Consider the following 26,780-nt stretch of genomic DNA (forward strand, 5'->3'; position numbering starts at 1 on the left):
GCACAAAGGGCCTGGGACTGAGCCTGGGGTCCAAAACCAGGAAGGTGTGGAGAGCAAGAAGGAGCCCAGACAAACCAGAACACGGGGCCCAGAGCAGAGGAGCAGGGCACCAGAACCGCCAGAAGACTTCTCTCACGAGAAGCCTAATTCCTGGGTGCAGCGGTGCCTCCCCAACAGGACAAGGCGTACTCTCGAGCCACGTGGGACTTTACCATAGGACATGACACTGCTAGAGACTCTTCTAGACGTGGCCTTCGGAACACCCTCCCTATGTCCGAAGCCCAGCCCTCCTAGCGATCTTCGGAAGATCGCCAAAACCACGTGCCGCCCAGTCCTCTTCCCAGACTCTGCCACGATGAACGTCACGCTTCCCGTAGACGTATCAGCATTCTCTCACCTCTGGGTTTCACCACATGCTACTCTTTTGCTTGGGATGGCCTGGCAAAGCTCCCCGCCGTCCTCTGAGCTTCAGCTTCAGTACGCCCCATCCGAGGAGTGGGGCTGAAAGCTCTCCCGGGGTATTCGCCGGGTGTTCTCACTTAATACCTTTCCCACACGGGGAGACAGCTGCCTGCCGGCCCACCACCCCTATGCCACCTACTCCCACAGCAGGCTCCCCAAGGGTCAGCCCGGGCTTTGACAGCTTTCAGCGCCCAACTCAATGAGAGAGGCACCGACAGTGCTGTGAGAAGGCTGCACTCAGGGCTGGCTTCGTGGGTGTGCAATCTCCCTGGTTAAACAGAACCTGTATGGCCATGCTTCCTGCTTGAACCAGAACTTGCTTCCGGGCAGAAAGAAGGCAATGGACCTCAGGCCAAAGATCAAACACTCTTCCGTGGGGCAGGCGGCACCCATGTTTGCACTGGGCACAGCCTAGCACCAGTCAACTGGCTGCTGACTGAGCGTTTTCTGCAGCAAGACTGCTTCCAGCTAGTGCTCTAATCCTGGCTGGGCTCCCACTTCCTGACGGAGGAAGCCCCCTTTGGGCCCCCAGTGTTCTAGGTCCTGCCTTCTCGGCCTCGCTGCCAGCTCACATTTTCCACCCCCTCGATGACAGGCCTGCACGTCATACTAGCCACGGCCCACAGCCGAGGAGGGAACTGCAGCACCCCCGGGAGTCTCAGTAAGCCCGCATTCATGTCTGTGCCAGTTCCCCTGGGCTGAGTGGGTGCCTCCCCGTGACACTCACCTGACTGCGGTGGGGTCAAGAGCACTGGGAAAGCAGCTGCCCGAGGCCCACGGGAGGAAGGGCTGCCGTGTGAGAACGATTCTTACTTCTCTGTGAAGGTGGCCTGACAGGAAAGAGGGGAGGGACCTGCCCCTGGTCACACAGCTGGGCATCACACCCAGGACCCCAGACCCTGGTCCCCTGCCTGGCGCGTGGGCAGGGACTGCCCTGGCATGTTGCCTAGGCCACAACATAGCACTCATTAGTGTTCTTTCTAATTGAATCACAGCCTCTTCCAGGACACAATAAACTGATTTAATTTGACTCGGAAGCTTTTATACGTTTGAGGGGTTTTCATACAACGACTTGCAGGGCACAGCAGGTCCCCTGGCTACTCTGGGGGTCTTGTGAGGCCACCATGGTCTGGGACACACACTTTCCTCAGGAGAGGTCTGGAAGCCAGCCACGCTCCCCTCCGACCCCACATTTGCCACTTCTGTGTCTGCTTGCCACCCGGCAACCTGCGGGTGCCACCTGGCCACCAGGGCTCTACCTGTAGGGTGCTGGCCAAGGTATGAGGGACACTAGGTTTCACGTGGTGGTAACAATAGGCGATGATTACTGAGCACGTCCTAGAACCTAAGCGCCATTGAAAGATGCCGTATAACCCATCTAATTCTTATAGTGACTCTCTGACATAGGTAACATTACCCCCACCTTACAGAGGGGGAAGCTGGAGCACAGACAGGTGAGGTGGCTTCCTTGTGGTCACAGAGCAGGTGTGTGGCATGCAAACCCAGGCAGAGTGGTGCTCAACGCCCTGCTCTCTACCTCCCTGCTATACTACACGTCGGCTGTGAAGGGCAGGGCACGTGTGGGCAGTGGGGGTGCCTGCACTCAGGCTTCGGGTGGGCAGGCGAGAGGCTGGCTCCCAAGATGTCCATCCAGCCTAGTGAGAGCTGTAGTAGCAGGAAGCTGCAGGGGGGCAGTGCCCACTCTTGCCCTCAGGGGAAGCAGCTGGTCGGATTCGGACGGGTTTTATTTGCAGCCTCAGGGTCCTGAAAAAGGGCTAGGAGGACTGCAGGTCAACCTGAGCCCAACCTGCCCACACAGTTGTGAGCACAAGGCTCAGAACATACACTGAGCACAACCAGATGAGCTGGCAGCTTCACAAAGGGGGCCCGCCTTTGCAGTGGGGCAGAACTAAGCTGGGGTGGGCTGGACAGCCACTCCGGGCTCTTGCCCTTTCTTCAGAGGATACCGCTGGGGTTGTAGCAGCCATTTCTCCCCCACTCCAATCGGGGCCTGAGAGAGCCAGGATCAGCTCTGCAGAGGATGGTGGGGCATGCTCAGGCCGCCCAGGATCAGATGCAGCCCACTGTGGTTGGTCCGGGCCCCTCCAGGCACCAGAAGCTAGCTGTGGCCCCTGCCCACACAGCTGTTCTCAGGACGGGCCCAGGACCTCCAGCTCCTGGACGGAGGGTCCCGTGGAGTTATGAAGAAGGATAAGGCAGAATTAAGCAGCACCTCTAAAGTCAGTTTCAGGATCTTCTTGTCTGAGAGTCCCTGGGTCATCTCCATAACGACTTCATCTGATGTGAGAGGGACAGGGTCGAGCTGGCCTCAGTGGCCTCCTCATGCCTGCACAGGGAGCTGGAGTGAGCACACATCGGAGAGCCTGGCTGCCAGAATTTGACTCCAGAGTCCTCCACTGATTAGCTTGTAGAAGATTTCTGTCTCTGTGTCTCTGTTCCATGCCTATCAAATGGGGGACAACAGCACCTCCCCCGGGACCGCTGGAAGCACAGAATGAACACCTCCAGAGGTCTTAGGCCCAAGCCTGGGACACAGCACCACTCAAAGACAGCCAACAAACCATCCTACAGTGCTGCCTGCGCTGAGGCTCCTTCCCCATGCCGGCCCAATACCCTGCTGTGTTGCGGAACTCACACTTCTAGAAGCCATCTGAGGCTAAACTAAGAGAAGCTGGACCTCGACGAGGCCAGACATGGCAGCCTTCTTCATCCAGCCACCAGCGTCTGAGCGATCAGGACCCAGTATGGGCGGTGGGTGTCAGCACCATCTCTGCAGACGGACACATGAGCGTGATGAAATCCATTCTCAGAAATAAAGGAAGACAAACACACAAGAACAAAAGAGAGGGCTTCTGGGAGAGGAAGCTGCAGCCTCATCCAGGGGCTGAGGCAGAACGGCACTTGGTTCCCTTGGGACTGAGGGGAGGACAAGCCAGAGGGAGCCCACAGGAAAAGGCCTGAAGGGAGGCGGCATCCTGCAGCCTGCTAGATCTTTACCATGCTGGGCACACGCCTCTGACAACAGCACCTACACAGAAAAACCTTCCTGAGCTCCCTGCCTGCTCTGAGATCAATCTCTGTCCTCGCCTGTCGCCTGTCCTTCCTTCTCAGGGCCTCGCTGGGGAGACAACAGGATATTACAACTCAGCTGCAGATGTGATTCTGATCCCCAGGCCAGAAGGAAGGCGGGGCACAGGCAAAGGTCTCACCGCACCAAGGTGCTCAGGGTTCAGGGGGGTGGTGTGCAGGCTATGCTAAGCTCAGGGACCCCACCCCTGAGTCACTGCACTCTGTGGGCCAAGTAACAATGCACGGTAAATGGGATGAAAGACAAGATTCAGAGTGGCACGTGATAACAATGACAGAGATCCCCATGTGCAGGTCTGGTTACAAGCACAGTACGTAAATGTCCTTGAATCTTCACAAGTAGCTCAGGAGAAAACAGGCCCCAGGAGGTGACGTAACTTCCCGAGCAAACAAGTGAGGGGGAGGGACTCAAGCTCAGCCCCTCTGTGTCCCAGGCCAGGCTGTCAAGGCAGCCATACGCAGGAACGAACACCAAGTATGTAGATGTCTCTCAGTTTTGCCTGCCCGGCGTCTACCTCCTAGCATCAGTACCCCAACTTCTTTGGGAACCATTCTTCCCAGTAGTCCCCACCCCTGATCCAGGGGTGAATGTGAAATCCAGCTCACCCAGCAAATTGTTGCACTTGTCCTGGCCATAGGGCTGAGCTCCTGGTCCAGCCAGCCAAGCATATCCCATTCTGTAACTCCAGACAAGTCTGACTGAACAGAAAAGAAATGTCATTTCTCTCCTAACACCAAGTGCTGAGGTAGGACAGACTCAGGCACTCGTCAGGGCCCTGCTTTGGGCTGTTTTCCTCTGGCATCTTTCTGCACGCCTCCTCCTCAAACTTACCCCTCAAGTCCAAAGGTCACATGGCCCTCCCTGCTTCAACGTCCAGTAGCAGGAGAAACCCCCCAAGAGACGTCCCTTCCCATCTCACTGGCCAAATCTGGCTCACCAGTCACTGGCAGGGGAGGCGCATCCCCACGTACCAGACATCCTCTGGGTAGAATGGACTTGGGGAGCTAATCCCAAGGCCACAGGCCACTATATCCTGGACTTGAGGGGGAGGAACTGGAAAGCCGGGGTGCAGGGACTAGGCCTGGGAGAGTGGCCCACACAGAACAGGTCTGGAGGGAGGCACCAGCCCCACCTGGCTTAGTAATGGAACCAGCCTGTCCCGTTCACATCAGGCCAGTCTGAGCTGGATTTCTGTCACTTGCCACCAGGGCCCTAACTAACACACGGAGCACAAGAGATCTGGTGTTGCTCTGGGATGAGAAACTGAGACAGAGTGAGAGAGGTGAGTCACACACACAGAAAGGCAAATACCATGACTTCATTCCTGTGTGGAATCCAAAAAATGAATGAACGAACAAACAGAGACGGACTCATAAATACAGAGAACAAACTGGTGGTTTGGGCAGCAGGGAGGTGGTGAAAAAAACCAGAAAGCAACCGAGGCTGGAGAGGTGACAAAGGGGAGGCTACAGCCAGCTCTCTGCCACACAGAGCACTTCAGATTTCATCCTGGAGACGAGGGGCCCACCAGCAGATAAGTGGGACCAAGCACGGCTCTACAAAGACCTCGCCATCTGTCCCTCTGTCAGCAGGGAGAGGCTGGGCTGGAGGGCTGGCACCTGAGCAGGGGAGGGCTGCAGTCCCAGCGGGAGACAGGGGAAGCTTGAGGGCAAGGGTCTGATGGCAGAGACCCCACCCCCACCCCTCCACTCACCACCCTGAGACAGGACACCAAGTGAAAGTTGATCTGACCACAGGCACCTGATAAACACCTGCCTCTGCCTCTGCCCCCTCTCCCCTGGCTTTTCCAAACTGTTCCCCATTTCCTTCCTTCCCCTTTCTCCATCCCTGTCCCCCTCTGCTCCATTAGCTCCACGCCCCTGGCACATGTGACATCCAGGTACAGAGAACAGACTCCCAGGAGTTTCCACCCCGAGGCCGACAACCATGAAAACATCAAACTCACAAAAAGCATTCCTTCTTTATAGATCTTCTGAAACATGAAATGATCAAGGATGACGATCAGGCTTTACATTTTTGATAAAAGACACAGAAACAGAGGGAGCTCAGTCTTAAGAGCTGATGTGCACAGGTGGCTCGGGAAGCAGCTCTGTAGCCCTGGGCCCCTGGTTTATAACCGAAAATGAGCTGGCACTGGGACACAGGAATATCTCGCGCTACTCACTAGTGAAGCATCAAGACTCGAGCCTCAAAAAGAAGACTGCCGGCATAGGAAGCAGCCAGCTGCCCGACTCTAGGCTTCTCCATCTGGATCCATGAGGTTGGGGAGCAGCCGCTGCAAACCCAGCCATCCACAGTCGTTCACTATCTATTCTGAATCAAAATCCTACTACAAAACAAATCATTTATTTGCTTTATGGGTGTTCCCTACTGTTTTTTTTTTTTTTCATCAACTAGTTTCTGGGGCCTCCTCTGACCCTAGCCCTAGGACAGGTGCTAAGAGCACAGAGAAGGACAGGACCCAGTCTCTGCCCTCCAGGAGATGAGCGTGGTGGGAGACGCAGGCACAGAGACAGACACAGTGCCAGGCAGTGCCTAAGTGCTGACCCAGAGCACCCATGGGAGGCAGCGGCTAACAATCCAGAGGAAGGGAAGAGGTCACGTGCTCCAGGGTAGGGGGACAGCTCACCAAGGCTTCTGGGTGAAAAACAAGGACAAGGGAAGGAGGGTTGCTAGGAGTAGGGGCAGGGCAGGTCAGGCAGAGGATGCAGCTGTGGGCTTGCTGAAGGGAGAAAATGCATCTTTCCAGATGCCACGGCTTTCTCTTCTCACCTTGCGATCAACGCCCAAGAGTGGAGGCAAAGGTCAGAGTAACAACGTCTAGTAGTATTTGATAATTTTTTTTTCCTTTCAGGGGGTGTTCATAAAGGAAAAAATAAGTCTGAATATGGACTCAATTTAGAGAAATATACTACCAAATTCTGAACTTTCCTCTAACAGTTTTACCAACTAAATAGGCATCTTTATATACCTAATAATGTTTGTCACCATTATGAGAAAACTGACATGAGGGCCGTGACGCGTATTTCCATCTCAACGACTCATTTAGCAGCCCTGAAAAGAACTGTTTCCTTGCAACCTGGGAAGTGCCCTGCCATTTCCTCCTCCCGTACCCCACAAGAGAAATTCCACAGGAAAGTAACGCTGAATGGCAACAATAAAGACAAGAATTATCACCTAAAACCCATGTGCCTACTCGGTGCTAGGAACCTTCCACCCGCCATCCCCAGTGGGCACCGCACCATAGTGCCCCTCTTCCAGAGGCCCCAGACTGAGGCAAGACTTGAGTTTGTGAAGAATCAGCGAGACAGAGAGAGGCCAAGAACTTGCCTCTGAACTCCCAGACGTCTCTCTCTCTCTCTCTCTCTCTCTCTCCATGGTGTGTGGCTCTGACAGTTTCTGACGCTACAACTCTGACAGCCAATACCCATTGGAAACATCACTAGCCGAAAATCCCAGGATCAGATGCGACCAGAGGGATTTCCCAGGCCAAAAAGCCTTGAGGAGAAGGCTGGCGAATCTCAAGATGGCTGGTGTTTACGCCATTCTGGGCTCTAAGTGGGATTTGGTTTTTCTCCTTCATTCCCGTTCCCCAACATTTCCTCAATTGGCTAATGGGCCCCAGCTGGGAATGGACACAGGCAGCAGAGACAGGGGCCAGGGTCTGACTGGCTCCAGCGGGCCAGCCCTGGCCAAGAGGGGAATGCGACTGTTTATTTGGAATGGCTGTGCCCTGCCTCTGAGGGAGTTCAAGCGGTCAGATGTGTCCAAGTTGATTAGTGAAATCTGACAAGGATGTCACCAGGTTTGGGAGGAGGGCCATCTAATTTAAAGCCCCCACCCTGCAATGTCCCCAGTGCCCAATAGGCACCGGCCACTAATTATGGTTAGTGGAAAGTGGGGGCTGAGAGGAGGTCAGGAGCTCTAGACCTCAGGAGCTTCTGAAATGTGTTTTTATAGGCTCCGTGGCCCAGGAGAGGCCTCAGTGGGGTACCCGGCTCACCTACAAAGCTGCTCTGGAGGTTGGAGGGTCCTGCCCCAAGGAGGAAACGCCACTGGTACCTACCGTTTCCTTGGGGGCTCCAGGGGTAGTGGGTATAGTGGACAGTGCCTGGTCTTTGGAGCCAGACAAATGGCTTCAAACGCCGGCTCTGCTGTCTGGTTGCAAAACAAAGCCCTGGGCCTAGGTTTTCTCATCTGTTGGGTGGGAACTACAGGAAAGGAAGGAAGGAACAGAGCTGGCCATCAGTACACACCGGTACTGACTCTATGTTAACCTGTAAAGCCTTCTACTGCCAACACACACTCAGCTCTCATGGCAACCCCTGCCATTCCTCATGACAAAGTCCAAGCTCAGTGGAGTTAAGAGGCCTGCCCATAGCTGCAAAGGACTTTAGACTTTTTCTGACTTCAGTCCTTTCCATCTAAAATCCGTATTCATTTCCTAGGGCTGTCCTAACCAACTACCAAACTTGGTAGTGTTAAATAACAGAAATTTATTCTCTCGCAGTTCTCTTGGCCAGAAGTCCAAAATCAGCGTGTCAGTGGGTTTGGTCCCCTCTGGAGTCTCTCAGAGAGAAGTCCTTCCCTACCTTTCTCTGTCTGGTGGCTTCAGGCAACCACTGGTGTTCCTTGGCTTGGGGCCACATAACTCCAATCTTGGCCTCTAGCCTCATTCGCCCTTCCCTCTGTCAATCTGTGTCATTGGACACACACCGTGGGGTAAAGAGCCCACCCTAAAAGGGATGACCTCATCTTGAGAACCTTACCTTAATTACATCTGCAAAGACTTTGTTCCAAGTAAGGTCATTTCTGAGCTTCTAGGTGGATATGGCTTTTGTGGTCCACAGTTCTACAAACCACTATAGTCCGCCCCACCCTCCAGTCCCCAAAACTTCATTCACATGTGTAAAATACATTCACCCCATCCCAACATCCCCGAATTCTCACCTCACTAGACCATACTCTAAGTCCAAAATCTCTTGTAAGTATCACCCGCTCAAAAATATCATTTAACCCCTCTAATCAGGCATGGGTTATACTGATATGATCCATCCTGGGGCCAAATGCCTCTCCATCTACAGATGTGTGAAACTAAAAGACAAGTTTTCTGCTTTTAAAATATAGGCACAGGGAAAAAATGAAAGGAACATAGAGGTCACTGGACCTAAGTAAATTTGAAACCCAATAGAGCAAATTCCTTTAGCTTTCCTGGCCTGAAAGTGACCCTCTGTGGCTTGGTCCTCCACCCTCTGGGCCCACAGAGGCTCCACAGGCCCCTGCCTTTAGGCTTCCTTCTCTGGCCTCTGCCTTTGTGTCCACAGCTCTGCCCCTGGAGTCATTCTTCCCTTTTCTTAAAGGATAACATGAGTTAGTAGAGTAATTCTATCAGTCCATTTCCTACAATTAGAATACTAGAAGTCCAAATGCTCTATTTTTTTTTTTTTAAACATTTCACCAGGTCTGTCCCTTTCAGTCCACACTGCCAGTGTTTTTGCAATATAACATTCTCAAAAACCTCGTGTGTCTCCCATGTATATCAAGGGGATCTCCACCATTAAACAAGAAGGTTCTCTATAGATTCTTCCTGGAGAAGCCTGTCTCTAGTCCTGGCTTCTGCTAAGATGTTTGATTGGATCCACGAGTCACATACCCAATCTCCACAGCAAAGGCTGTCTAGCCTTACCACTGGCCTTTCTCCAGAGCATGCTTTCTCAAAGCCAATTTCCTACTTTTAGCATCCTTTGGAATCTGAAGAGGCGGAGAATCTCCCAAATCATCAAGCACAGGCTTCTTTTTGCTAACAGTTCCATCTCCAATTCACTCCTTTCCTCTCACATTTTACTAGACGCAGCAAAGGAAAAACCAGGCTACATGTTCCATGCTTTGGTTGGAAAATTCCTCAGCCAAATATCCAAGTTCACTACTTACAAATTATGCTTTCCCTGACTAGCAACTTAGACAAGAACACGACAATAGAGGGTTGAAAAGTAGGCTGGGGGAAATGGGTGAAGAAAAGCAAGAGGAGAATTAAATTTGTATTTGCCACGCACTTTCCTTGTGTCCAAGTACTACAGATCAGTAACTGGGACCTTGATAGGCAAGCTCCATTTTCATCAGGATGAAAAAGTAGCCAAAGACCTCAGAACATGTCCCCACTCAAACATCTCTGCCTAATGTGGCTGACTATTTTTGCCTCGGCCCTCCCCAGGTCCACGCTTTCGGTCAAACATGGCAGCCACTGACCCTGTCATCAAGCACCTGTTCCTCCCTCAGGTACTGCACTTCAAAGTCTATGTCCCACAGCGAGTTCTTCTGACACCTCCTTCCTGCTCCCAGCTGCTCTCCCAGGCTGCAAACAGGTCTTCTCCCAAGGAAGAAGGGATACTGGATCAGGGTGGCCCCTTGGGGTCTGCCTCAGGGAGGACCCAGAAGGCAAAGAAATTTAGCATTTGACTCATTCTCTGTTCCAGCTAAGAATTAACACACAGCACCATAATAATCTAAACTGTGTTAAATATAAGTTTGGTTTATTTTCATAATTTTGTGCTTTATTTTTCTAAGATTTACACTTTTAGTCCCTGGCGCAACATGGATTTGATTTAAGTGGTATTTATCCAGGACTAATGGTGTTCAGGGGAGGAGCTACAACAGCCAGTGGAGGAGGGGATTATGACCTTAGGACTCGGGTCCTATGTCAGGGGAGGCCCTAGGCCTCGGAAGGGCAGGGCCTTGTCCTTCAACTCCTGCTGCTGCCCCAGGGAGCCCTGGAACCTGGCCAGTCTCAGGCCTATAAAGGAAGCTTTTCTTTTGGTTGGTCCTCCCTGGTCAGGAGGCTCTTCCCTAATAACCTCAGCCCTGCAGGAGGAAAGCAACAGCCACAACACCATAAAATGAGTGAAGGGGATAATTTAAACCTGAGATTTCCTTTACCTGGGGAAGCCCTGGTCATTCCTGTCATTCCTGAAATACCCCTCTCCTACATCCTCCCAGGCTGTCCTAGACCAGAAAAGGCCAACACAACAGATAGGTGCCCCTTGCCCTCCCCTTCCTCAGGGCAGACACTATAATCATGGTTCTCCCCCCAAAAGGGTGATGGTATATTTTACATGTCAACTAGGCTGAGCCACTGTACTGAGATATTTGGTCAAGCACTATTTTGGATATTTCTGTGAGGTTTTTTTTTTCTTTAATTTTTTAATGTTTATTTATTTTTGAGAGAGAAAGACAGAGCATGAGCAGGGGAGGGGAAGAGAGAAGACACAGAGTCTAACGCAGGCTCCAGGCTCCAAGCTGTCAACACAGAGCCCAACACGGGGCTTGAACCCACAAACCATTAGATCATGACCTGAGCTGAAGTTGGACGCTTAACTGACTGAGCCACCCAGGTACCCCAATGTGAGGGTTTTGGGGGGATGAGATTAACACTAAGACTTGGAGTTAAATAATTAATTTAAAAAAAAAAGACTTTGAGTAAAGCAGATTATTCTCCATAATGTGGGTAGACTCTGTCCAATCAGTTAAAGGCCTGAACAGAAAGACTGACCTTCTTAGAAGAAGAAAAAATGCTGCCAGTGAACAGCCTTCAGACTTGAACTGCAACTCTTCCCTGGGTCTCCATCTTTGCTGGCTTATCCTGCAGATTTTGGACCTGCTGGGCCTCATAATCATGTGAGCCAACTCCTTAAAACACACCCCTTTCTCTCTGTATATGTATATACCCACATCTTTTTGGTTCTGTTTTTCTGGAGGACCCTAATACATCTAGTGATCCAGACAACCACAGAATCTGTCTCAACACAGCCCTCCAGGAAGCACTCCCAGTTAGCAAGCAAAGTGAACTCACTGACCTAGGGCTGTGCACACCCAGAAGCTGGTATTGTCCCTGGCTTAGTACACGGGGCCAAGTGCATGCCTCCGTGTCCCTGCACTCCAGGCTCTTCTGAGAACTAGACAACCACCCTGGACCCCAGGTTTCCTCATAGGCTTTTCTTAGTTCTAACCAGGCCTTTTTCCCTACCCTTTATACCCCCTGAAGAGAAGGGTGGTTGAGGAGGCTCTAAGTTGTTCTTCTCCAGTAAACTAAAACCATAAGAAAAGCCCACTGAAGATGGGAACTATCAAGGCCATTGAACACCTTTTACATCAGACCAGGCTGGTAGTTACCAGGAGGTGGGGGGGCGATAGGGAGATACCCAGCTATCCATCCCTCTCACAGGTCTTCGGAGGGATAACATGGCACCTACTAGTGGTCACTGGGAGTATAAAACTCATCTGGATATCTGCCAGATTTTATGACTCTGAGTGACACAAGATTCTAATTGTGTTTAACTTGAAATCCTTGTAGCTAAGCAAAAAGTACCCAGAAATAAGTGCACATGTACTCGCCACCCTGACGTACGGAGCTGGTAGAAAAGGAGGGTGTACAGCCAGCACCCTCACTTGTTGACAGGTGATCCTGGGCCCACCACACCTTCTAGAGCTTCCGTTTCTTTATCTACACAGAACACCCACTCAGGAGGCTCATCACGGCACGTCACAGGCCTCCAGTAAATGGGTATTGTTCTGAGGATTAGGGAGAGTGGTGGCTCCAGAATCCAGGCAGGGCAGTACAGAAGATAGAGCAGAGAAGAGCCCGAAGGCCAGCCCCAGGGATCTGGCCCAGGGGCTCAGCCACCGGAGAGGCAAAGGGACTGTCGCTCTCCCTTGCCGCTAGAGAGACAAGCCAAAAGGAAGGCCAAGGTAAGACTGACCTTGAGGGCAGGAATCTCCACACTGTCGCCGAGGCTGATGGAGCCTGAGAGGATGGTCCCTGTCATCACAGTGCCTTGGCCTCTGATGGAGAAACAGTGGTCCACAGACATGAGGAATGGTCCCGAGGGGTCCCTCGTCGGGATGGGAATCTGGGACGTCAGGAGCTAGAAAAGAGATGCTGCTGCCACACCCTGCTGGGGAGAGGAGCTGAGTGGGGCAGGGCAGAGGAGGGCAGAGGGAGTAGCCAGGAACGGGGCAAGCTGGCCCAGATCAGAAATGGACCGCTTCCTGATTACACTCCAAACTCCTGCTGTGCTCTCAGCTCCTCTTGGTTCAAAGGAACTTCTTTCTCCTCTCATTGGGATAATGAACAGCCTCCTAACAGGCCGACCCCCAGGCCCTCGCCTGCACTGCAGCACAGGGACCTGCTGCAGGACAGCCCTGGACGCGTCAGTCCAAGCCGCATGCTTTCCTAGCCTTCCGAGCCTGCAGAATTTAAGATGTGTCATCATCTAGCCCCTAGGTACCATGGAAGCCTCGTCCCCCACCACTTGCCCTCTCACAGCAGGCACCAGCCCCTGGCAGGCCCTGGAGGTGTACCAGCTAGCTTCACCTCCCTTCTCCAGGGACATATCACCTCTGGGAAGGCTTTCCTACCCTTTCTGTATGGCTCCCTTCCCCAGCCCATCATCAACCAGTTAACATACCACTGTGATCATTTGTTTATTTGTCTCCCTCCTAGAGCCCTGAGTCCTTCCAAGTATCTGTAGCAGCTGGCACGGTGCCCAAGAGAGGGACACGTGTCCAAAGGATGCAGGATAGCAGGGCTGCCACCACGTGTGGCAGGGAAGGAGGGGGTGAATGCTGTTTCTCTAAGCCCCGGCAGAGACAGAGGGACCACCTAATGTCTGCCAAGGCCCGGTGTTGCCCCCTCAATTTGTGGTTCTGAGTTTTCTTCTCTGCTGACACTTTCCACCAGCTTTGACCTCAGCCAGCCCCTTTTCCTCATGCTATCTATGTGCTCAGAAATGTCAGAGCTAATTCCTTATAAACAAATGGAAATAAAGGCTGCATTATTCCTTTTATTTTGCTGCTTTCTCCTTTCATCAGGGAAGAGGCTGTCAAAAAGTATTCGGTAGTGAAGGTTCTAAACTCTCAGCCTTGTGATAACAATTCTGGAAAAAGACTAAAGATTCAGAACAGGCTTTGCCTGATATTTATGCAGAGGCTTCTTAAAGGAATAGACAAACATCTTTCATAGCAACATGGGCAAATTCTGCTTTAACAAAAATGACTGTCCCAGGCTCCCAGACCAGTGCTCCCTGAAGCTGACGAAAAAATAACAAAAGCGTCACCCAGAAAAGGTTTGCTTTGCAGAGTCAGCCAGATCAGCACCTTGTTATCATAGAAATGGTGGCAGTGTACTCGGTCACATTTGATCTTGGCTCTTGTGGGTCCAGATACAGGTGGACCCCAAAGACACCCAACAACCGACCTGGGACTAAATGCCAGCTCCACCACATATTTGCTGTGAGACCTTGGGCAAGTTACTTGACTTCCCTGAGTCTGACACTTTCCTTGGTAAGATGCAGATAACTTAAGCCTCCCAGGGCCACTGTGAAAGCTAATGATCATTGTGAAAAGGTTAATGATCACTTAACCTTCACACCAAGTCCAAAGGGAAGTGGTGCTGGGATTTTCCCTACTTAAAACTGAGGGAATAGAGGCAAGAGACAGCAGGTGGTAGGCCCAGCACGCAGCCCCAGAGTCGAGGTACCTCGCCACTCCACCCCTCTTAGCGAGGGACACTGAGATCCCCCTTCTCACCGCCATCCTTCCAGCAGCATCACCACCACCCCACTATCCCCAACCTGCCCTCTGGCTACCCTCGACACCCCACGGTGGCTGGGCTCCCTCCCTTTATCTACCACTGAGCCTGGACACAGAGCCTGTGCCTCAGAGGCTCCACTATTTGGTGGAGACCATGAGGACCTGAGCTGCACTGCCCATCTCCATCAGCCAGTGGGACACACTGGGGGACAGGCACAGTCTGCAGGCCTGGAATGGATGACATGGCCCAGAGCTCCAGGAGGCAGGAGCTGCTGTGTCCGGGTGGGGGTGTTCAGCAAGAGAAAGGAAAAAGAAAGACTTACAAGAGTGTGGACAGCTGGGCAGGACTTTGAACGAGACGGGGGAGGGGGGGGTCTGCTTCTCTTTTGGTTTAACTCTTGCAGGGAGGTGAGGGAGGGTATACTAAGTGGGGGGGTGGTAGTTAAAGGAACCAGCTCAGAGTCGTCTTGCTGGGGTGCCTCCTCTCTCTCTCCCCATCAGACCAAGCAGGACACAAAGGGACCTGCCTGAGTGGGGCTGGGGCCAGAGGCCAGCCTGGATTCAAGTACCTCAATGAGCTCTGAGATGCCCTGTGGAGCTTCTGTTTCGGGGGCCTCTGGTCCCCCAGGCTTGGCCGCCACGGATATAATCGGTGCACCTCGGAACCTGAAATGGAAAAACAAGCCCCGCCAAGTTACAGAGATCACCAGCACGGACACAGCACATCTGTGGAGTACCTGGCAAAGCACCAAGCACTTCGGATAGCCTCTCCTTCCATCCTTTGGAAAGCATCAAGGAAGAGAGTACCATCATTTTCCCACTCGGCAGATGAGGAAACAGAGGCCCTACAAGAAAACCTTTGGGTTGGATGATAGAATTTAAAAGGGCGCTCTTAGGTTTTAACCACCACGTTCAGAACCCACTCTGAGGAGGCAGCAGTGAACCCTGGCCCCCAGGATGCTGAATAAAAGACCCTCTTGAAGAAGACCAGGAAATACATCCTAGTTTCCTGCAGAGACTCGGGAAATACCGGTTACCAAAAAGTCCCTGAAGATGCATCTGGAAACACACTTCCACTATCCCAGTGTCTAATGTGGGGGGTGTTCCTGCCTGGGCCCTCCTGAAGAGCCTCTCCTTCTTTAAGAAGAGATTCTTACTGTAAGTAGACATTTATCTTTCCCAGTGATGTTTAAAAATGGAAAAGAGAACATATACAACCCATAATCCTGCCATTGTGGTGTGCTTTCTTCCAACCTTGGTTTTTCCATGCGTTGCCAGGGATTTTTTTTTCTTATATTTTGGTTACAGCATACATAAAATTTCACATCCTTCTAGCTGTTATTTGCCATTATAGCATAACAAATTTTCTGTTGGATGATAGCAACAACAGCGATAACAACTCACTTGGCTGAGCCACACATATTGCCTGGACACCTACACTGACAGCTCACAGCACCCCTATGGAACTGTCACCATTAAAAAAAAAAAAAAATTTTAATGTTTATTTATTTTTGTGTGAGTGTGAGAGAGAGAGAGTGAGAGTGGGGGAGGAGCAGAGAGAGGGAGACACAGAATCCGAAGCAGGCTCCAGGCTCCGAGCTGTCAGCACAGAGCCCGACACGGGGCTCGAACTCACAGACCGCGAGATCATGACCTAAGCTAAAGTCGGATGCTTAACCTACTGAGCCACCCAGGCACCCCGGAACTGTCACCATTTTATAGATGAGAAATTGAGGCTTAGAGGGGCAAATTAATTTGCTCCAAGTCATTGGAGCAAACTCCAATCCAGCCCATGTGACCCTAGAATCAAGACTCACAGCTTCCATGTTATAATTCCACCACCCAGGCCTCCTCTTGCTTTCCTAATGGCTGCGTAATAGTGTTACTCAGAATTTACATGCTTTCCCCCACCAATGTCACTGATTTAGAACATTTCAAATTTTTCACTATTATAAGTAACACTGATAACACATGTTGGTGAATGTGAGTGGCTTTTTCCCCCCTTGCTTTGGGGTTCATTCATAAGAAAGAAGTCTAAGACTCAATATACATTGAAAAATCAGCAAAATGGTAGAATAAAGACATTCAACAAATCTCTCCTCCATAAAAGCAAAAAAAGAACAGTAGCAAAAATCATCAGAAGTAACTTTTCCAGAATTCTAGAAATTAACCAAAGGTTTGCAGCAATCTGTGGAATGTTTATTCAAGAAAAATGGCTGAACCTTGGTAAGAATAACAGAGCTTTGTGGCAGGGCACCTGGGTGGCTCAGTCAGTTGAGCGTCCAACTCTTGGTTTTGATTCAGGTCATGATCTCACAGTTCATGGGATCAAGCCCCAGGTCAGGCTGTGTGCTGACAGCATGGAACCTGCTTGGTATTCTCTCTCCCTCTCTCTCTCTGCCCCTTCCCCACTTGCACGTGCTCTCTCTCTCAAAATAAATAAATAAACATTTTTTTAAAAAGAGCTTTGTGGCATTTTAACTTGCCTTATTCCCACCCACCCCTCCCCAACTTCGCACTAGCCCTAATAGCCAACATCTGCAATCAGAATGGAAGCCAGCAGCCTGACAGCAGGTTGCAGAGTGGGTTTGAGTTCCATCAAAGCCCCTTTCCCAGAGAAGTATCATTATTTTTCCAATCTGGTAGCTCCCTGGAAGACTATATTTACAAGGCTATCTTTATTTGACCTGCTTTGGAGTTTGCCCAGTGTGAACAGCATTTTCCTCGAGGACATTTGTTGAAAACAATTAGAGGCAGCTGCTTGAGGCAGAGGATAACAGTTTGGGCAAACTGGTCACAGAAGGAAAAGCTGGGAGCTCCCATGGGAGGTTTGGAGCTTTCCTGGTAGTCTATAAGGCTATTTGGCGGCAAAAAGCTATGGGCATGCCTGGACACTGTCAGGAAAGATATGAGAAGGCCCTAAACTCTCACCTTTGGCTGATTGTAAGATTCTATGCAAGCAGGAAGTGAAGGCCGAGGCAGAGTTGTCAAATGCCTGCCTGAGCACTGAAAGCATGACCCAATAGAAATCCTTGGCAGGGGCCCCTGAGTGGCTCAGTCAGTTAAGCGTCCGACTTCTGCTAAGGTCATGATCTTTCAGTCAGTGGGTTCAAGCCCCACATTGGGCTCTGTGCTGACAGCTCAGAGCCTGGGGCCTGCTTTGGGTTCTGTGTCTCCTTCTCTCTGCCCCTCCCCCCACTTGCACTCTATCTCTCTCTCACACACACACAAATAAACATTAAAAAAAAATTTTTTTTTAATCCTTGGCAAAGACTGGGAGACTTACTGATTCTAGGCTTAATGAAAATCTCTGTCTAATCATTAGCTGACCAGTAAGCTAACTGAGCAGAGACTTCAGTGGTCACACATGACTGTACAGAATTACTTCACAAAAGTCACTAACAAAATAATAGCAACAAACTCTGAAAGTGTGGGTGAAGAGGAGAATCTGACATCCAGAACTGCCACATTATATTATTCTATATGTCCAGTGTTCAACAAAAAAATAACAATACAACAAAGAAACAAAAGTACGGTCCATCCACAAAGAAAAAAAGGAGTTAATAAAAATTGTTCATGAGAAAGCCCTACTAGACAAAAACTGAAAATCAGCTATTTTAAATATATTCAAGAAACAAAGGAAACCATGTCTAAAGATCTAAAGGAAAGAATGAAGATAATGAGTCACCAAATAGGAAATATCGAAAAAGAGTTAGAAATTACAAAAAAGAATCAAATAGAAATTCTGGAATGGAAAAATTTGAGCAGGCAGAAGAATCAACAAACTTGAGAATAGGTCAATAGAAGTTATGCAATCTGAGGAAAACTAAGAAAAAAGAGAGAAGAGAAATGAACATGGCCTCAACGATACAGGAGACATCATCAAGTACATCAACATACGCATATTGAAAAGTTCAAAAACAAAGGACAGAGATGGGGCAGAAAGATCTGAATAAACTTCAAAAACTTTGGAAGTTTTTGAAGGACATCTACAAAGCTCAGCAAATTCCAAGTGGGAAAAACTCAGAGATGTGATCTAGACACACCATAATCAAGCTGTCAAAGCCAATGACAAGGAGAAAGCAACCAGAGAGAAGTGGCTCATTCAGTACAAGGCATCCTCAATAAGATTAACAGCTGATCTCTCATCAGAAACCAGGGCAGCCAATCCCAAATACCTAAACAACAATTAACAACACCCCCCAAAATCTATCATAGAGCAGACACTTGATAAGTATTTATTAAATAAATGAATAAATGAACAAGTTAAAAAAAGAAAAGAAAAAAAATCATGGCAGCCTAGAAGGTAATGCAGATGCCATATTCAAAATGCTGGAAGTTAAGAAAAAAAAAGTCAACCAAGTCTTATGTTTCCAGCAAAAGAAACCTGCTTCAAAAATGAAGGAGATGTAGAATTACCATATGGCCCAGAGATTTCTATGTATAAACTCAAAAGAATGGGAGGCAGGTACTCAAACAAATACATGTGCATGTATGTTCATAAAAGCGCTATTCACAAAAGCAAAAATGTGGAAACAGCCTAAGTGCCCATCAATGCTAAGTGAATGAAGCCAGATGTAAGAGGTGACATATTGCGTGATTTTTATGAAATATCCAGAATAGGCAAATTCAGAGAGACAGAAAACAGACTGGTGGTTTCCAGGGCTGAGGGAATAGGAAACAGCTGCTTAATGGGTACAGTGTTTTTGAAATCAGATAATGGTGATGGTTGTGTAATTCTATACACAATAAAAGGGTGAATTTTATGGTATGTGATTTATCTCAATTAAAAAGAAAAAAACATACATTGAAAGGTTTGCTACCCTTTTCACTACCACAGTGAACATCTGGTATGTCTATTTCACTAAACATACATCAAAAGCTCATTATTTTTTATACATACCTCATTTTAATTTGTATTTCCTTAGTAAGCCAGATAATGTTGAACATCTTCCATCTGTTTACATACTAAGTGTACTTTCAGGGGACATTTCCATACCACTTCTGGTTCTGGTCTTTGCCTCCTCCAGTAGATGCACCCTTACCTTCCCCCCAAGTCTAAAAATTTCTCCAAAGTGCCTCATGCAATCCAGTGTCCAGCACAGTGGGGGTGAAGGGAAGGGGTGGGGTCAAGTATCCACAGTCCCAGCACCTGTGCTAGAAGCTCTGCACTCCTCATGTTATCAACCCCATGAGGTGGCTGTGATTCCTCCTCCTCCAGTATTACAGAAGGGGGTCCTAAGCTGGCCAGGTTCTGTCATTTGCTCTAGGTCACACAGCTAATGAGTGGTGGGGCTATGATTAAAAGGTAACTCTGGGTTTACCATTCCCCTGAGAATATCAAGAGAACAGTGTTCCATCTGCCTGGGTTAGAGGTAGGGCTGTGTGCCTTTTCTCAAATCCACGAGAATTTGGAAAGTGGCTGATCTTCAAAGATCAGGGAACATAACATATTTAAGTCCTATAAATGGAGTAACAAAATCCTTGCCCTTCAGTAAATTTTATTCTCAAACCAATGAAAGAAAGATGATAATAACTATAATGACAGTACTTAATATTCTCAGTTTGCTATCACTTTCAGATAAAGACATAAATTTACTGGATCCTTAAAACAACCCTTGGAGGTAGGAAGAATCGTTAACATTCCCATAACGTTATTTGAGCACTAGGTGAGTGGCATAACGCTTGGCTAAAAGCCTTCATACACATCACCCCATTTAACCCTCGTGGTAATGAAGGGAGGGGTAAAAGTGGCATTTTAGAGATGGGGAAACTGAGGCACAGAGAGGTTAAATGATTGCTAAAGAGTCGTAAGTGAAGTAAATGGCAGAGGCAAAAAGCCCTGTTCTAGAGTAGTGTCCTTCCCACTGTGTTGGACATCCTAAGGGTGACCCCCACCATCCCTCCCCTGGGAATGACTACTGTGTCAGATGTCACCACGGCTCCCTTGAAACAGAAGAACAGAAGAGGGAGTCCGGTGCCCCCACCCACCAGGACAGGGCTGGGCTGCTCTGCTCCATTCCCTTTTGCCTCTATTTCAGTGTCACCTTCACACGGGTCACTGGTCCTAACGCCCTCTTCACAAGATTCGTCAAATCGACGTACCACCTAAGCTGTTACTTTCTCAGGTTTTTTTCCTTTAAAACAGTTCACGTTCCTCCTTAAATACATTTATTGAAAAACATGACTCTGTTACTATCTACATGGAAAACCAGTATCATCTGCAACAAAGAAAAGGCACAGAAGAGGCCCTCCCACCACCAGCCACAAGGACAGCCATTGGCGGATGGGTCTTCACTCCCTCTGCTCTGCAAAACCCGTGCCTAAAGCCTAGTGCACTAGGTGCCCACACCCAGGAGACGGCTTGAGTTTCGAAGCCCCGCTCGAGAGTCTAGTCCACCCCACACTTTTGCCTTCACCACCTGACCTTTAAGTTGAACAGGAGACACAGTGGTTATGGCATAAACTTGGTAATGCCAGCTGTGTTATTTTAATTTAATTTAGTATCATAAAACAACAGTGTGAAAAATAGCTGTTTCTATGAGAGCTAAATAGAATTATTTAGAAAGATGAAATACAGGCAGATCTCTTTACAACCTGGTGCCAAATTAAGTGCGAATAAGAAAATGATAAAAGACTTCAGAGGAGGCTGTGAAAACACAGAAAAATTCACTCACGCTGCTGTGCAAATCGGGCTTCACTTTAAGGAGACCCAAACTGCAGACGGTGCATTTGGGAATGGCTTATATGCAAAAGAACTCAGGGTGCCAGTCAGCGGGCTCAAACTAGAAGAAAACATGGGGCGGGCAAAACATTTTCCAGCAAGTGACAGATATAACAAGGTCATGAGTTACTGGGGCAAGGACTTTGGCCACAGGAAGCCATGTGATGCCGATATTCACAACAGAACTGAAGCCATTTGTTTCGTTTTCTCCAGGTTATTTAACTGGAGAACACCTCTAACACACTAGTAGAACTATTCTAACTTATGCTACCAAGAGAAACAATCACACACACTCACACACACACACACACACACACACACACACACACACACAAGCATGCTGCACCTGGATATTAAAAAAAAAGGCGCCAAAATGACAACCCCAACTGCCTAAGGTACTGCAGCTGGACTTGCAAATTACAACTTTTTAATGCTGGCAAAGCAACAAACCCTAGAGCTTTTAAAAACATAAATTCTGACCAAGAAGAACATCCAGAATATAGCTTCCTTTCCTGAATTCAGACCAAAAGAATGAATGGTAACATGAATCAGGAGTGCTAATTTGTGTGATATTGAAATTACAGATAGTGCAGAAATCACACATGCCTAAACAAAACAGCACGAAGAAGAGGAGATGGGCCTGAATTCAGGATGCAAAATTGCCCGCAAAGCCAAGATGACTCCGATGAGCCTGGATTAGCTGCTAATGGAGAAGGAGAGGCATGATGCTGAGAGCCTTTTATGTTTCCCCGGAGCAACTTATGTTATTGATATTATAAGAATGCACGGATATACTCTAAGTTAAAATATTATGTAAGGTTTCAATGTGCCATTTTTTATGATTCTCTGCTTTAAGGGACGTTTGATTAATCACCCACAGTTCCCTTCAGGGGACAAGAAATCTACTACTGTAGCTACAAAAATAAATAAAGAAAACAAAAGAAGGCTATTAAATCCTAGCTAGATACTATTCCTTGCTGAAGGTTCTGAGCCTGGTTAGAAAGTTAGGGAAGCACTAAAGACATACTAGGACCAAGCTGAGACATTTTCTTGAACTTAACCGATGAAATTTAAAGATAACAGAAAAAGAATTAACTTTCTAAGATAACTCCATGCATTTCCCCCCACTCCCAATTTTTTTTATAGTGGTAAAATAAATACCCATAACAAAAAAAATACACATAACAAAAAAAACACATAAAAATACACATAACAAAATACACATAACAAAAATACACACCTTAACCATATTTAAGTGTGCAGTTCAGTGGTATAAAATACATCTGTAATGTTGTGCAGCCATCACCACCATCCATCTCCACAGCTCTTTTTTCTTGTAAAACTGAAACTCCATACCGATTAAACAATAACCCCATCCTCCCATCCCTCAGCTCCTGGCAACAGTACTCTGGCTCTATGATTTTGACTATTCTAATTATCTCATGTAAATGGCATCATGCAGTATTTGCCTTCTTGTGACTGCCTTATTTCATGTAGCAAAATATCGTTGAGGTTCATCTATGCTGTGGCATGTATCAGAATTTCCTCCAGTTTTAGGGATAAATAATATTCCATTGTATGTATTCCACAATTTGCTTATCCATTCTTCCATCAACGGATACCTGGTTTGCTTCCACCTTTCGGCTATGGTGAATGATGTTATTATGAACATCTCTTGGGGACCCGGTTTTCAATTCTTTTGAGTATATACCCAGAAGAAGAATTGGTGCATGGTAATTCTATTTTTAGTTTTTTTAAGTTTTTACTTAAATTCCAGTTAGTTAACATTACTATTTTTTAATTTTTGAGGAACCTCCATACCATTATCCATGTCGGCTGCAGCATTTTACATTCCCACCAACAGTGCACAATGGCTCCAATTATCCACATTTCGTCAACACTTACTTCCTTGTTTTTGACAACTGCAATCCAAATAGGTGTGAACTGGTATCTCACTGCAGTTTTATTTGCAATTCCCTAATGATTAGTGATGCTGGCATTTTTTTTTTTTTTTCACGTACTCATTGGCCATTTGTGTACCTTCTTTGGAGAAATGTCTATTCAAGTCTTTCCCATTTTTGAATCAGGTCATTTGTTTTTTGTTCTTCAGTTTTAGGAGTTACCTATATATACTTATTATCAGATATACAGATTTACAAATATTTTCTCCCATTCTGTAGGTGGTCTTTTTATTCTGCTGATACAGTCTTTTGATGCACAAATTTAAAAAAATTTTTCTTCTGAGAGTTTTAAGTCCTACATTTGGTTCTTTGATCCCTTTTGAGCTAATGTTTGTATATGACGTTAGATATCATATTTGCATGTGGATATCCATCCAATTTTCCCAGCAGCATTTGTTGAAAGACTGTCCTTCCCCCATTGAATGGTCTTGGCCCCCTTGTCAACCCTCCATTGACCATATATGCAAGAGTTTATTTCTGGGCTCTCTACTCTATTCCATTGGTGTATATGTCTGCCTTATGCCAGTACAATACTGCTTTGATTACTGTAGCACTGTAGTAAGATTTGAAATCATAAAGTGTGAACTGTCTAGTTTTGTTTGTCTTTTTCAAGAATGTTTTGGCTATTTGGGGAATTTTCAGACCCCATATGAATTTCAGTACAGGTTTTTTTATTTTTGCAAAAAACTTGATTGGGATTTTGACAGGGATTATGTTGAATCTGTAAATTGCTTGGGGTAGCACTGACATGTTGACAGTAATAAGTCTTCCAATCCATGAACATGAAATGTGTTTCCATTTATTTATGTCTTTTTAAATTTCTTTCAGCAATGTCTTCATTAGTCTTCATTATGTAAGTCTTTTGTCTCCTTTGTTAATTCCTAAGTATTTTATTATTTTGGATGCTACTACAAATGGAATTCTTTTCATAATTTGATTTTCAGATTATTCATTGTTAATATATAGAAATCCAACTGATTTTTACACGTTGGCTTTGTATCCTGCTACTCTGCTGAATTCATTTATAAGCTTAATGAGGTTTTCCACATATAAGATCATATCATCCATGAAGGGATAATTTTACTTCTTCCTTTCCAACTTGGATGCTTTTATTTACTTTTCTTGCCTAATTGCTCTGGCTAGAACTTCCAGTACTGTTTTGAATAGAAGGGGTAAAAAGTGGTAACATCTGTCTTGTTCCTGATCTTAAAGGAAAAACTTTAGCCTTCTACCACTGCATATGATGTTTGTTGTACGTTTTTCACATATGGCTTTTATTATTTTGAGGTACTTTCCTTCTCTTCCTGGTTTGTTGAGTGTTTTTAGCATGAAAGGGTATTGAATTTTGTCAAATGCTTTTTCCCTATCAATTGATGACCATGTGGTATTTTACATTAAATGGTTTTTGTATGTTAAACCATCCTTGCATTCCAGGAATAAGCCCCACTTAGTTGTGGTATATAATCCTTTTAGTATGCTGCTAAATTCAGTTTGCTAGCATTCTGCTGAGGATTTTTACATCAATATTCATAAGGGATTTGGGTCTGCAGTTTTCTTCTCTTTTAGTATCTTTGTCTGACTTTGGTATCAAGGTAGTGCTGACCTCAAAGAATGAGCTAGAAAGTGTTCTCTCCTCTTCGATTTGTTTGGAAAAGTTTAAGAATTGGTGTTAGCTCTTCTCTAACTGTTGGGATTTGACAATTAATCAGATCCAGAGTTTTTCTTTGTTAGGAGATTTTTGATTGTTGATTCAATCTCCTTCAAACAGGTCTATTCAGATTGTCTATGTATTTGTGATTTGGTCTTGGTAGATTTTATTTTTCCAGGACTTTGTCCATTTCATCAAGGTTGTCCAATTTTAGTTTCTATAGACTTAATAGTAATATTCTCATTTTCATTTCTGATTTTAATAATTTGAGTCTTCTCTCTTTTTGTCTTAGTCCATCTAGCTTGTCAATTTGGTTGATCTTTTCGAAACCAACTTCTGGTTTCCTTTTCTCTATTGTTTTTCTTTTCCTATTTCATTTTTCTCTTCTCTAATCTTTTATTATTAACTTCTTTGTGCTATCCTTAAGTTTAGTTTGTTCTTTTTCTGGTTCCTTAAGTTGTAAAGTTAGGTTGCTAATTTCAAATCATTCTTATTTTTTAATGTTAGAATTTATAACTATAAATTTCCCCCTCATCACTGCTTTTACTGCATTCCATAATAGTATGTTTTGGTTATCATTCATCTCCAAGTATTTCTAATTTGCCTTATGATTTCTTCCTTGATCCATTGGTTGTTTACATATATTAATTTCCACCAACTTGTGAATTTTCCAATCTTACCTCTGTTATTGATTTCTACCTTTATCCTGTTGTGGTCAGAAAAGATATTTAGTAGGAGATCTGACTTTTTAAATCTATTGAGACTTAATTTGGCACGGCCTGTCCTGGAAAATGTCCCATGTGCATGTGGGAAGAATGTTGGATCAAGTGTTTTGTATATGGCTGTTAGGCTAGTTGGTTTGTTGTGTTAAGTCCTCTATTTCCTTCCTTATCTTCTGTCTGGTTCCTCTATCTATCATTGTAATCTCTAACTATTGTTCTAGAACTAGGTCTTTTTCAATTCTGTCAGTTTTTGCTTCATATATTTTGAGGGTCTGTCATTAGGTATGTAGTATGCTTATAATTGTTATTTCTTCTTGCTGTATTGGAACTTCTATTAATATATAATATCCTTCTTTATCTCTCATAATCTTTTTTTATTGAAAGTCTATTTTGTCTAATATAAACATAGCCATCCCTGGTCTCTTTTGATTATCATTTGCATGGAATATCTTTTTTCATCCATTCACTTTCAATTGATTTGTGTCTTTGGATCTAAAGTGAGCCTCTAGTAGAGCACCTATAGTTAGACCATGTGTTTTTGTCTATTCTGCCACTGCCTCCCCTTTAATTGGTGAACTTAATCCATTTACATTTAAAGAAACTACTAATAAGGAGGGAATTCTGTCATTATGCTATTTGTTTCCTATGTGCCTTAGAGCTTTTTTGGTCTCTTATTTCTTGCATTAGTATCTTTTTTGGTGTTTAGTTGTTGCTGTTGTTGTTGTTGTTGTTGTTGTGAAACAGTTAACTTTCCTTTCCGTTTCTTTTATATATATTCTATAGCTTTGTGTGTGTGTGTGTGTGTGTGTGTGTGTATGTGTGGCTAATGTGGAGATTACATTTAGCATCCTAAAGTTATAATATTCTAATGTGAACTTATAGCAGCTTAACTTCAATAACATACAAAAACTCTGTTCCTATACAGCTCTGACCCCATCTTTTTCTGTTGTTCATGCCACAAAATGACATCTTTATACACTATGTGCCCCAAATCAACTAATATTCTTTTAAATACATTAGTCTCTTAAATCATGTAGAAAACAAAATGTAGAGTTAAGGTCCAAAGTTACAATACTACTATCTTTCAGACAAATCATTGTTTTATTCTTTTATCTTTATTAGTCTCTTAAATCATATAGAAAAAACATGGAATCACAAACCTCACCATAATACCAGCTTTTATAATTGCCCACGTGAGACTGGATCTCACTATAGAGCTTCAAGTTACTACCTAGTGTCTTTTCATTTCACTGTGCAGGACTCTGGAGCATCTCTGCATGGCAGGTATAGTGGTAACAAACTCCCTCAGCTTTTGTTTATCTAAGAATGTCTTAATTTCTCCCTCAGTTCTCAAGGCAGTTTTTCTAGATATACAATTCATCACTGACAGTGTTTGTTTTTTTTTTTTCCTTTAACACTTTGAATGTATGGGCCAACTACCTTCCAGCCTCCACAGACTGTGATGAGAAATCTGCTTATTATCTTATTAAGGATCCCTTGTGTGTGGCAAGTCACTTCTCGTTGCTTTCCAGATCTTCTTTTTGTCTTT

General features: G+C 46.2%; 1 protein-coding gene across 3 annotated transcripts in view; it reads right to left on the reverse strand.

The window, feature by feature from the left end:
- EEFSEC (eukaryotic elongation factor, selenocysteine-tRNA specific) overlaps positions 1 to 26,780 on the reverse strand; it is a 248,753-nt gene that overhangs the window by 122,807 nt on the left and 99,166 nt on the right. For all 3 annotated transcript variants that reach the window (XM_042912414.1, XM_042912408.1, XM_042912425.1), the window contains exons 3-4: positions 14,746 to 14,842; positions 12,346 to 12,510 (exon numbers count right to left, since the gene is read on the reverse strand). In XM_042912414.1, coding sequence (XP_042768348.1) covers positions 12,346 to 12,510; positions 14,746 to 14,842 — 262 coding nt within the window. The remainder of the gene's footprint in view (positions 1 to 12,345; positions 12,511 to 14,745; positions 14,843 to 26,780) is intronic.

Source organism: Panthera leo, chromosome A2, assembly GCF_018350215.1.
Source record: "Panthera leo isolate Ple1 chromosome A2, P.leo_Ple1_pat1.1, whole genome shotgun sequence".
Taxonomy (NCBI): Eukaryota; Metazoa; Chordata; class Mammalia; order Carnivora; family Felidae; genus Panthera; species Panthera leo.